Source organism: Nerophis lumbriciformis, linkage group LG31, assembly GCF_033978685.3.
Source record: "Nerophis lumbriciformis linkage group LG31, RoL_Nlum_v2.1, whole genome shotgun sequence".
NCBI lineage: Eukaryota > Metazoa > Chordata > Actinopteri > Syngnathiformes > Syngnathidae > Nerophis > Nerophis lumbriciformis.
The window spans coordinates 6,165,001-6,178,049 of NC_084578.2; the positions used below are offsets into that span (position 1 = coordinate 6,165,001).

A 13,049-nucleotide genomic window follows, 5' to 3' on the forward strand; every position below is an offset into this window, starting at 1 on the left:
ATTATACAAATATACATTATAAAATCAATAAGAAAACGGGAGCTCTAATTTGGGAGTCTGAATTAGGATCAGAAGTTCTTATATAAACATTGCCTACTCACTTCGCCATTTTGTAATGATTACTGCAGCTGTGCACTGGATTCATTCACAAATACAAACTACCACTCACAAACACTTTAGAGATAGGCTCCACCATCAGAATGTGTACTTAAACTTATAAAGATCACATGGATATTATTCAGTGAGTTGATTCACCAAAACGAACCTGTTATACAGGAGGAAAAAGCACACAGGACATTTCAATTGTTCACAGACTGGTCGCTCTCATCAGAATGACAAGACACTTCCGGTCTGCAGGTGATAGCATTCAATTGGGAAGAAACGCCCTACTGACCAATGTGAATACTGATAAATGTGTAATGACAGCTCCAAAAACTAATTCAAACCACAAAATAAAATAAATAAATCAACACAAAAATGTGACACATTATGGGTGGGTCACATATGCATGTACAGTAGATGGCAGTATTGTCCTGTTTAAAAGTGTCACAACATTGCTGTTTACGGCAGACGAACTGTTTTACAGTAGACGAAAACTTGACTGCTGTTGTTATGTGTTGTTGCCACGCTGGGAGGACGTTAATGAAACTGCCTAACAATAAACCCACATAAGAAACCAAGAAATCGCCCTCCATCATTAGCTGTTTATATTGTGGGAAAGCGGACGTGTGAACAGGCTGTCAACACGTCACTCAGGTCCGTATGGAGCTGGAGGGGGCGTGGCCTCCAGCTCCGCCTGAATTTCGGGAGATTTTCGGGAGAAAATTTGTCCCGGGAGGTTTTCGGGAGAGCCGCTGAATTTCGGGAGTCTCCTGGAAAATCCGGGAGGGTTGGCAAGTATGCCACACTTTTTCCAGTGAGGGCCACATAAAGACAAATTGAAGAATGCGGGGGCCACTTTGATACATTTTGTACATTAAATATACTAAAACCAACACAATATAGTCAGTCAATACACTATCTGAATACAAAACATTAGTGATGGGTTGATGAGGCGTCATGAAGCGTTTCGACACATTGCAAAACTGTATTGATACTGTGTCGATACTGTGTCACTAAATACTGACATCTGCTGGACATTAAAAATCCCTACAGGCAACCTATGGACCGACTCAACTGACACTGATTTTATGACCTAGTACAGTGGTTCTCAAATGGGGGTACTTGAAGGTATGCCAAGGGGTACGTGAGATTTTTTTTAAATATTCTAAAAATAGCAACAATTCAAAAATCCTTTATAAATATATTTATTGAATAATACTTCAACAAAATATGAATGTAAGTTCATAAACTCAGTGAAGCACAAGCTCAGGTTTGTCACTAAAATGTCTGTCAAAAACAAGTGTGAAAAGAAATGCAACAATGCAATATTCAGTGTTGACAGCTAGATTTTTTGTGGACATGTTCCATAAATATTGATGTTAAAGATTTTTTTTTTTGTGAATAAATGTTTAGAATTAAGTTCATGAATCCAGATGGATCTCTAATACAATCCCCAAAGAGGGCACTTTAAGTTGATGATTACTTCTATGTGTAGAAATCTTTATTTATAATTGAATCACTTGTTTATTTTTCAACAAGTTTTTAGTTATTTTTATATCTTTTTTTCCAAATAGTTCAAGAAAGACCACTACAAATGAGCAATATTTTGCACTGTTATACAATTTAATAAATCAGAAACTGATGACATAGTGCTGTATTTTACTTCTTTATCTTTTTTTTTTCAACCAAAAATGCTTTGCTCTGATTAGGGGGTACTTGAATTAAAAAAAAATTCACAGGGGGTACATTGCTGAAAAAAGGTTGAGAACCACTGACCTAGTATATACAATAATATAATAATAATTTTATGTCGTCCACAGCTCCTTTACCACATGGGGTCCCCCAGGGCTCAATCCTTGCCCCAATTTTATTTGCGCTTTACCTTCTCCCCCTTGGTTCTATTTTTAGGAAGTACAGTATTGCATTTCATTTTTATGCCGATGATTGCCAGATTTATTTTCCCATGGCACAAAATAACACGGTTCAACATCTTATTGACTGCCTGCACGACATCAAAGTCTGGCTTTCAGCTAACTTCCTGAGCCTAAATGAAGATAAAACAGAAGTTATGTTGTTCGGTCCAAGTCGCTCTCCCTCCCCCAACGTTGACCTCGGCACTCTGACCCCGTATCTCAGCGACTCTGTCACAAACCTGGGGGTAAAGTTTGACTCAGATTTTAAATTCGAAAAACAAATCAGCAGCGTCGTTCAAAAAAGCTTTTATCAATTACGCCAAATAGCGAAAGTGAAACCGCTTCTATCAAGACATGATCTTGAGAAATTAATCCACGCTTTTATCTCGACTTGTCTTGATTATTGTAATGCCCTGTATGTTGGCATTAGCCAGGCCTCCCTCGCCCGCCTGCAGCTCGTGCAGAACTCTGCTGCTCGTCTGCTAACACAGACCCGCAGACGTGAGCACATCACCCCTATTTTAGCGTCCCTTCACTGGCTCCCTGTGCGTTACCGAATACATTTTAAACTCCTTTTATTTGTTTTTAAATGTCTAAACAACCTCGCGCCAACCTATCTCTCCGACCTCCTTCAGCCTTACTGCCCCACCCGATCCTTAAGATCAGCCGATGAGCTGCTGTTGACAGTCCCTGACACAAGGCTGAAGCTTAGAGGTGACAGAGCTTTCGCCGTTGCTGCTCCCAAGCTCTGGAACGACCTACCCCTGAGTGTTAGACAAGCCTCCTCTCTTCCTGTTTTTAAATCTCTCTTAAAAACATACTTTTATTCCATGGCTTTTAACACTGAGTGATATCCATCCTGCAATGGCGCCCCATAATACACCTGCTGTGAACCTGTTTTTATGTTTTTATTTATTCTATTTTAATTATTTATTTTTTATCGTGTTCTGTTTGTGTTGTGTTGTGTTTGCTCGGTACTCGTTTTATCTTTTAACCTGCTCATTGTACAGCACTTTGGCTACCCCTGTGGTAAATTTTAAATGTGCTCTATAAATAAAGTTGATTTGATTTGATTTGATAATATAAACCAAGTCATTGTATTTCATTTAGGATTATTTCATAACTTCATTTAAATAAAAATATATTTTTTGTCTTTTTTAGATACAGTCAATAAATAATGTGAACATGTATCATAACATGGAAATCTAAGAGAACATGTTGTGAATGAGGATGCTTGTGGACCTGGAAATTATAATTTTTTTTTTTTTTTTACACATTTTTATTAAAAAAGACAACAGTTTTTCCAACGTATTCAATTTTAGACGCTTTCTTTTCTTAGTTATTATTTCTCCGGCTGTAGAAAAGACCCGCTCACAGGGCACAGAGGAGGCGTCAGTGCGACGCAGTTCGCGTATCGGTCACGTGAGCAAAACAGCTCATGATCGGTCACGTGACTTTCTAAAAGCGATACGCGCACCGACACAGGGTTTTGCTCTATGAGCTCGACGCATGCGTCGATGCATCGGTGTTGCCGGACCCATCACTACAAAACATCAATATCTTAACTTTGTGTTACCGGCAAAAAAAAAAAAGCATATTCTTTTGATTGATTGATTGAAACTTTTATTAGTAGATTGCACAGTACAGTACATATTCCGTACAATTGACCACTAAATGGTAACACCCCAGTAAGTTTTTCAACTTTTTAAAGTCGGGGTCCACGTTAATCAATTCATGGTACAAATACCGTATTTTTCGGAGTATAAGTCGCACCTGCCGAAAATGCATAATAAAGAAGGAAAAAAACATATAAGTCGCACTGGACGGGCAAACTATGAAAAAAACTGCGACTTATAGGCCGAAAAATACGGTACATATTATCATCATAATGCAGTCATCACACAAGTTAATCATCAGAGTATATACATTGAATTATTTACAATCCGGGGGGTGGGATGTGGAGGGTTTGGTTGATATCAGCACTTCAGTCATCAACAATTGCATCATCAGAGAAATGGACATTGAAACATAGTAGGTCTGACTTGGTAGGATATGTACAGCAAGTAGTGAACATAGTGAGTTCAGAAAGCATAAGAACAAGTATATACATTTGATTATTTACATTTGATTATTTACAATCCGGGGAGGTGGGATGTGGAAGGGGGAGGGTGTTAGTCAAGGGTTGACGTTGCCTGGAGGTGTTCTTTTAGTGCGGTTCTGAAGGAGGATAGAGATGCACTTTCTTTTACACCTGTTGGGAGTGCATTCCATATTGATGTGGCATAGAAGGAGAATGAGTTAAGACCTTTGTTAGATTGGAATCTGGGTTTAACGTGGTTAGTAGAGCTTAGGGATGTCCCGATCCAGGTTTTTGCACTTCCGATCCGATGCTGATATTGTTTTTGCATTTCCGATCCGATACCGATTCTGGCCTATCCGAGCATGTATTAAAGTTTAAAGTTATTTAGCCTACTTAGTTGTCAGAATCATGTTGAAAAGGGTTTTAGTGCTCTTGATAACAACTAGTCAGCTGAATTAGGGGAGTTTGAATAATACACAATGGTTGGTAACAAGAAACTGACCTGTTTATTCAAGGATAAACACAAAATAGACAAAATTATACATGACAAACAGAAATGGCATCATTGAACTAGGGCTGGGCGATATGGCCTTTTTTTAATATTGCGATATTTTAAGGCCATATTGCGATCCACGATATATATCTCGATATTTTGCCTTAGCCTTGAATGAACACTTGATGCATATAATCACAGCAGTATGATGATTCTATGTGTTTTGATTGATTGATTGAGACTTTTATTAGTAGGTTGCACAGTGAAGTACATATTCCGTACAATTGACCACTAAATGGTAACACCCCAATAAGTTTTTCAACTTGTTTAAGTTGTTGATTCATGACACAGATATATACTATCAGATATATACTATCATCATAATACAGTCATCACACAAGATCATCACATTGAAATATTTACATTATTTATAATCCAGGGTGTGGAGGGGGGCGCCGGATGTAAGTGTCAAAAAGACAGCCAAAAGAGTTTGATATGAGAATAAATCTAAAGTTAAAATATAGGGTAGAAATGCACCCATTTGCAGGAAATGTAGTCTTGATTTTCAAAATGTTCTTTCAAGGCTTGCATGTCTACATTAAAACATTCTTCTTCATACTGCATTAATATATGCTACTTTTAAACTTTCATGCAGAGAAGGAAATCACAACTAAAAAAATTGCTAATTTTTTCATACGGTGTTGATGTGGAAATGTTTGCCTCAGCATTTTAATGGTGTGGGCGTGTGGCACCGAATGGTGATAAGCGTCTCGACAGACGTTACAATATTTGAACAATGATGACGAAAACTGTTGTCTCTGTCGTGTCCGTGTGTCGAAAATTGTTATGCGCTTACCGTATTTTCCGCACTATAAGGCGCACCGGATTATTAGCCGCACCTTCTATGAATTACATATTTCATAATTTTGTCCACCAATAAGCCGCCCCGGACTAAAAGCCGCGCCTACGCTGCGCTAAAGTGAATGTCAAAAAAACGCTGCGCTAAAGTGAATGTCAAAAAAACAGTCAGATAGTTCAGTCAAACTTTAATAATATATTGAAAACCAGCGTTCTAACAACTCTGTCCCAAAATGTACGCAAATGTGCAATCACAAACATAGTAAAATTCAAAATGGTGTAGAGCAATAGTAACATAATGTTGCTCGAACGTTAATGTCACAACACACAAAATAAACATAGCGCTCACCTTCTGAAGTTATTCTTCATTCGTAAATCCTTCGAATTCTTCGTCTTCGGTGTCCGAATTGAAAAATTGCGCAAGCGTGGGATCCAAAATGGCCGGTTCCGTCTCGTAGAAGTCATCGGGAGTCAGTGTCGCTGTTGTTCTGTGAATCCTGCCTTCCGGAAAGCTCGGACCACAGTTGTGACCGAAATATCTGCCCAAGCATTTACGATCCACTGGCAGATGTTGGCGTATGTCGTCCGAGGCTGTCTGCCCGTCTTAGTGAAGGTGTGTTCGCCTTCGGAGCTGTGTGAAAAAAGCCACCCGGCCTCTTCGCGTAAACTTCCCTTAACCACTCGCTCATCTTTTCTTCATCCATCCATCCCTTCGAGTTAGCTTTTATGATGACGCCGGCTGGAAAGGTCTCTTTTGGCAAGGTCTTCCTTTTGAATATCACCCTGGGTGGAAGTTAGCATGGCAAGCTAGAACCACAGTGAAGGATGACTTCTCATTCCCTGTGGAGCGAATATTCACCGTACGTGCTCCCGTTCCACAGTGCGGTTCAGTTGCTGTGAAATACGGTAGTAATCCGTGTGCGGATGGAGAGATTGCGTCTTTTTATGAACCGGATCGTTTAGCAGGAGCCATTTTGTGGTCTTTACAGATGTAAACAGGAAATGAAACGTACGGTGATATCCGCGCGTTTTTTCTTCTTCTTCCGGGGGCGGGTGAAGCGCTTCCTGTTCTATGGGGGCGAGTGAAGCGCTTCCTGTTCTATGGGGGCGGGTGCTTTCCTTGGCGGTTGCTTGCGTAGAAGAAGAAGCGCTTCCTGTTCTACCGGGAAAAAAGATGGCGGCTGTTTACCGAAGTTGCGAGACCGAAACTTTATGAAAATGAATCGTAATAAAGCGCACCGGGTTATTAGGCGCACTGTCAGCTTTTGAGAAAAATTGTGGTTTTTAGGTGCGCCTTATAGTGCGGAAAATACGGTATTTTTTTATTAGATTTTGTGCGTGGCATAGATTTGCTATGCACAGAGGACGCTTAAACAGTGTGCAATTGCACAGGCGAGCACCTTAGAGGGAGCGTTGCTCGCACGGCTGCGCTAGCATCACAGCTAGCGTTAGCCATGCTGCTACCTCTCTGCTGGGAGAGGGCGTATACGTATGTGACGTATGACGTGACAGTATGTGACGTATGACGTGACAGTATGTGACGTATGACGTGACATTATGTGACGTGTGTAAGATGGTGCGCTTGCTGTCTGTGAGAGGGAGACACAGGAAAGAGTGAGAAGAGCCTGTCGTGTAATGCCAGCAGCTAAAAGCAACTGCGTGAGAATTCATGTGTTGAAGGTGTGCTGGAAAATGCGGAACGGAAATTAGGGAGCAGCAGAAAAGTGGAATGTATTATTTAAATCGGTGCGTTGGAAAACACGGACCGGAGTTTTTTTTTAATCTGGATCTGGATCGGCATTTTCCCATGCCTTGCCGATACGCAATTTTTGGCAAATATCGGCAGCCGATCCGATCCAAATATCGGATCGGGACATCCCTAGTAGAGCTCTCCCTGGTGTTGTGGTTATGGCGGCCATTTACGTTCTGGAAGTAGTTTGACATGTACTTCGGTATCAGGGAGGTGTAGCGGATTTTATAGACCAGGCTCAGTGCAAGTTGTTTTACTCTGTCCTCCACCCTGAGCCAGCCCACTTTAGAGAAGTGGGTAGGAGTGAGGTATGATCTGGGGTGGAGGTCTAGAAGTAACCTGACTAGCTTGTTCTGGGATGTTTGGAGTCTAGATTTGAGGGTTTTGGAGGTGCTAGGGTACCAGGAGGTGCAAGTGTAATCGAAAAAGGGTTGAACGAGAGTTCCCTCTAGAATCTTCAAGGTGCTTTTGTTGACCAGAGAGGAGATTCTGTAGAGAAATCTTGTTCGTTGGTTGACCTTTTTGATCACCTTGGTTGCCATTTTATCACAGGAAAGATTAGCCTCTAGAATGGAACCTAGGTAGGTGACCTCATCTTTCCTGGTGATAACAATTTCACCCACTTTTATAGTGAAGTCATTGACTTTCTTAAGGTTGATGTGGGACCCAAATAGGATGGATTCCGTTTTACCCAAGTGTATGGATAGCTTGTTGTCAGCGAGCCAGGTGCATGTTCTACAGCAGGGGTGCTCATTACGTCGATCGCGATCTACCGGTCGATCTCGGAGGGTGTGTCAGTCGATCACCAGCCAGGCATTAAAAAAATAGTCCTAAAAATGAGCGATCATAAATCTTCACTATGACGTCACTTTCGTCACTTGATTGACATTCACGGCACCCGAGGGTCTTCTGAGATGACGCTGGCTGCTGCCAGCTCATTAAAATTACCGACTGGAAGGCGAGAAACACTTTATTTCAACAGACTCTGGCGCCGTACCTGTCGTCAAAACTCCAAAGACCGACTGCACAGTTGCACAACAAAAGCTCTGCTTCATCCTGCCTGCGCTACCAAAATAAGAGTCTCAGAAAGCTGGCGTGCACAAGCTAGCAAGCTACGGAGTTTGCCGACAATGTATTTCTTGTAAAGTGTATACAAAGGAGTACGGAAGCTGGACAAATAAGATGCCAAAAACCAACCACTTTCATGTGGTATTGGACAGAAAGGAGGACTTTTTTTCTCCTCCATTCGAAAATGCAGACATTATCATCACCATTGTCTGATTCCAATCAATGCAAGTCATCACAATCAGGTAATACACCAACTTATATTCTTGTCTTCGTGAAAGAAAGGAATCTATATGTGTTAAACATGCTTGTATTATCTTTAACCACCTTTAACTTGTTAACAATATTAACTATATGTGTTAAACATGCTTGTATTATCTTTAACCACCTTTAAGTTGTTAACAATATTGACTATATGTGTTAAACATGCTTGTTTTATCTTTAACCACCTTTAAGTTGTTAACAATATTAACTATATGTGTTAAACATGCTTGTTTTATCTTTAACCACCTTTAAGTTGTTAACAATATTAACTATATGTGTTAAACATGCTTGTTTTATCTTTAACCACCTTTAACTTGTTAACAATATTAACTATATGTGTTAAACATGCTTGCATTATCTTTAAACACCTTTAACTTGTTAACAATATTAACTATATGTATTAAACATACTTGTATTATCGTTAAACACCTTTAATGTATTAACAATATTAACTATATGTGTTAAACATGCTTTGCATTATCATTAAACACCTTTAACTTGTTAACAAAAACATATATTTCATAAATAAGTAAATATAAATTATATATATGAATGAGGTAGATCCCCACGACTTGATCAATTGAAAAGTAGCTCGCCTGCAGAAAAAGTGTGAGCACCCCTGTTCTACAGAGTTCAGCACTGAGGATTTTCTCCACCTGTGACTTGTCCTTGTCTGATACCAGCAAGGCCGAGTCATCCGCAAACAAGAACAATTCACAGTCGCATGCTGATGACGTGTGGTTTACGTATATTAGGAACAGTAAAGGTAAAGGCCCTTGAGGACTCCACAGCTTACTGAGAGGGTGTGGGGGACACGGTGCCGTTCACCTCTACCACCTGTTTCCTCCCCTCCAAGTAAGATTGCATCCAGCTCGATGAGGTTTTATCAAATCCGATTGCTCTGAGCTTATCCAACAGTATAGCGTGGTTAACGGTGTCAACCACGCTACGTCATTTTACCATTAATGAAGCATTTTCAAGCATAAAAATGGCTAAATGAACCAAAAATATCAATACGACACTAGATCTCTCCCTTTATGTCTCCGCAGTCTAACGACATCACCCGGGGAGAAAACATTTCAGGTGAAGATTGTGTCCCCGTCGGAACAGTTCCCCAGGATTTGGATTCAGGTCCTGGATCGTCGGGATGGGTCTTTCCTGGTTCGCTATAGAATGTATGCCAGCTACACGGACGTTCACATTCACGTTATGCTCCAGGACAAAGATGTGGCCAAGTCTCCATTTATCCTCACAGGTAGAGTGCCTACAATTGTGTTGTGATGTCAGAAGTACGGTGGAATCTTTAAGGTTCAAGACTGTCTGTTCCAGAAAAGAGGAATCCCATGTTAAACCCCCTCTACAAAACGCTGCCATCCAAGTGTAAAAAGACGTTCAACCTGAAAACGATACATTATGTATACGTGGCAGACACTAGGCCAGGGGCTGATATAGGCCTGGGCGATATGGCCTAAAGAAACAATCTCAGATTTTTTCACAAGTTCTGCTTTTATTTGATCAAAAAATAGTTGGAAATGACATTGCATCAATCAATCAATCAATGTTTATTTATATAGCCCTAAATCACAAGTGTCTCAGAGGGCTGCACAAGCCACAACAACATCCTCGGTTTAGATCCCACATCAGAGCAAGGAAAAACTCAACCCAGTGGGATGACAATGAGAAACCTTGGAGAGGACCGCAGATGTGGGTGACCCCCACCCCCTCTCTAGGGCGACCGGTGCAATGGACGTCGAGTGGATCTAGCATAATATTGTGAAAGTCCAGTCCATAGTGGATCTAACATAATAGTGAGAGTCCAGTCCATAGTGGATCTAAGAATATAGTGAGAGTCCAGTCCATAGTGGATCTAACATAATAGTGTGAGAGTCCAGTCCATAGTGGATCTAACATAATAGTGTGAAAGTCCAGTCCATAGTGGATCTAACACAATAGTGTGAGAGTCCAGTCCATAGTGGATGTAACATAATAGTGTGAAAGTCCAGTCCATAGTGGATCTAACACAATAGTGTGAGAGTCCAGTCCATAGTGGATCTAACATAATAGTGAGAGTCCAGTCCATAGTGGATCTAACATAATATTGTGAAAGTCCAGTCCATAGTGGATCTAACATAATAGTGTGAGAGTCCAGTCCACAGTGGATCTAACATAATAGTGAGAGTCCAGTCCATAGTGGATCTAACATTATAGTGAGAGTCCAGTCCATAGTGGATCTAACACAATAGTGTGAGAGTCCAGTCCATAGTGGATCTAACATAATAGTGAGTCCAGTACATAGTGGATCTAACATAATAGTGTGATAGTCCAGTCCATAGTGGATCTAACATAATAGTGAGAGTCCAGTCCATTGTGGATCTAACACAATAGTGTGAGAGTCCAGTCCATAGTGGATCTAACTTAATAGTGTGAGAGTCCAGTCCATAGTGGATCTAACATAATAGTGTGAAAGTCCAGTCCATAGTGGATCTAACATAATAGTGTGAGAGTCCAGTCCATAGTGGATCTAACATAATAGTGTGATAGTCCAGTCCATAGTGGATCTAACATAATAGTGTGAAAGTCCAGTCCATAGTGGATCTAACACAATAGTGTGAGAGTCCAGTCCAAAGTGGATCTAACATAATAGTGTGAAAGTCCAGTCCATAGTGGATCTAACACAATAGTGTGAGAGTCCAGTCCATAGTGGATCTAACATAATAGTGAGAGTCCAGTCCATAGTGTATCTAACATAATATTGTGAAAGTCCAGTCCATAGTGGACCTAACATAATAGTGTGAAAGTCCAGTCCATAGTGGATCTAACATAATAGTGAGAGTCCGGTCCATAGTGGATCTAACATAATAGTGAGAGTCCAGTCCATAGTGGATCTAACATTATAGTGAGAGTCCAGTCCATAGTGGATCTAACACAATAGTGTGAGAGTCCAGTCCATAGTGGATCTAACATAATAGTGAGTCCAGTCCATAGTGGATCTAACATAATAGTGTGAAAGTCCAGTCCATAGTGGATCTAACATAATAGTGAGAGTCCAGTCCATAGTGGATCTAACATAATAGTGAGAGTCCAGTCCATAGTGGATCTAACATAATAGTGTGAGAGTCCAGTCCATAGTGGATCTAACATAATAGTGTGAGAGTCCAGTCCATAGTGGATCTAACATAATAGTGTGAGAGTCCAGTCCATAGTGGATCTAACATAATAGTGAGAGTCCAGTCCATAGTGGATCTAACATAATAGTGTGAGAGTCCAGTCAAAAAGTTAAAGTTAAAGTTAAAGTACCAATGATTGTCACACACACACTAGGTGTGGCGAGATTATTCTCTGCATTTGACCCATCACCCTTGATCACCCCCTGGGAGGTGAGGGGAGCAGTGGGCAGCAGCGGTGGCCGCGCCCGGGAATCATTTTGGTGATTTAACCCCCAATTCCAACCCTTGATGCTGAGTGCCAAGCAGGGAGGTAATGGGTCCCATTTTTATAGTCTTTGGTATGACTCGGCCGGGGTTTGAACTCACAGCCTACCGATCTCAGGGCGGACACTCTAACCACTAGGCCACTGAGTAGGATCTAACATAATAGTGTGAGAGTCCAGTCCATAGTGGATCTAGCATAATAGTGAGAGTCCAGTCCATAGTGGATCTAACATAATAGTGAGAGTCCAGTCCATAGTGGATCTAACATAATAGTGAGAGTCCAGTCCATAGTGGATCTAACATAATAGTGTGAGAGTCCAGTCCATAGTGGATCTAGCATAATAGTGAGAGTCCAGTCCATAGTGGATCTAACATTATAGGGAGAGTCCAGTCCATAGTGGATCTAACATAATAGTGTGAGAGTCCAGTCCATAGTGGATCTAACATAATAGTGAGAGTCCAGTCCATAGTGGATCTAACATTATAGTGAGAGTCCAGTCCATAGTGGATCTAACACAATAGTGTGAGAGTCCAGTCCATAGTGGATCTAACATAATAGTGAGAGTCCAGTCCATAGTGGATCTAACTTAATAGTGTGAGAGTCCAGTCCATAGTGGATCTAACATAATAGTGAGAGTCCAGTCCATAGTGGATCTAACATTATAGTGAGAGTCCAGTCCACAGTGGATCTAACATAATAGTGAGAGTCCAGTCCATAGTGGATCTAACATAATAGTGAGAGTCCAGTCCATAGTGGATCTAACACAATAGTGTGAGAGTCCAGTCCATAGTGGATCTAACATAATAGTGAGAGTCCAGTCCATAGTGGATCTAACTTAATAGTGTGAGAGTCCAGTCCATAGTGGATCTAACATAATAGTGAGAGTCCAGTCCATAGTGGATCTAACATTATAGTGAGAGTCCAGTCCACAGTGGATCTAACATAATAGTGAGAGTCCAGTCCATAGTGGATCTAACATAATAGTGAGAGTCCAGTCCATAGTGGATCTAACATAATAGTGTGAGAGTCCAGTCCATAGTGGATCTAACATAATAGTGAGAGTCCAGTCCATAGTGGATCTAACATAATAGT

General features: G+C 40.8%; 1 protein-coding gene across 1 annotated transcript in view; it reads left to right on the forward strand.

The window, feature by feature from the left end:
• Positions 1-13,049, forward strand: part of poglut2 (protein O-glucosyltransferase 2) — a 41,214-nt gene that overhangs the window by 1,814 nt on the left and 26,351 nt on the right. Inside the window, exon 2 of the mRNA XM_061926068.2 lies at positions 9,575-9,780. Within this exon, the coding sequence (XP_061782052.1) occupies positions 9,575-9,780 (206 nt within the window). The remainder of the gene's footprint in view (positions 1-9,574; positions 9,781-13,049) is intronic.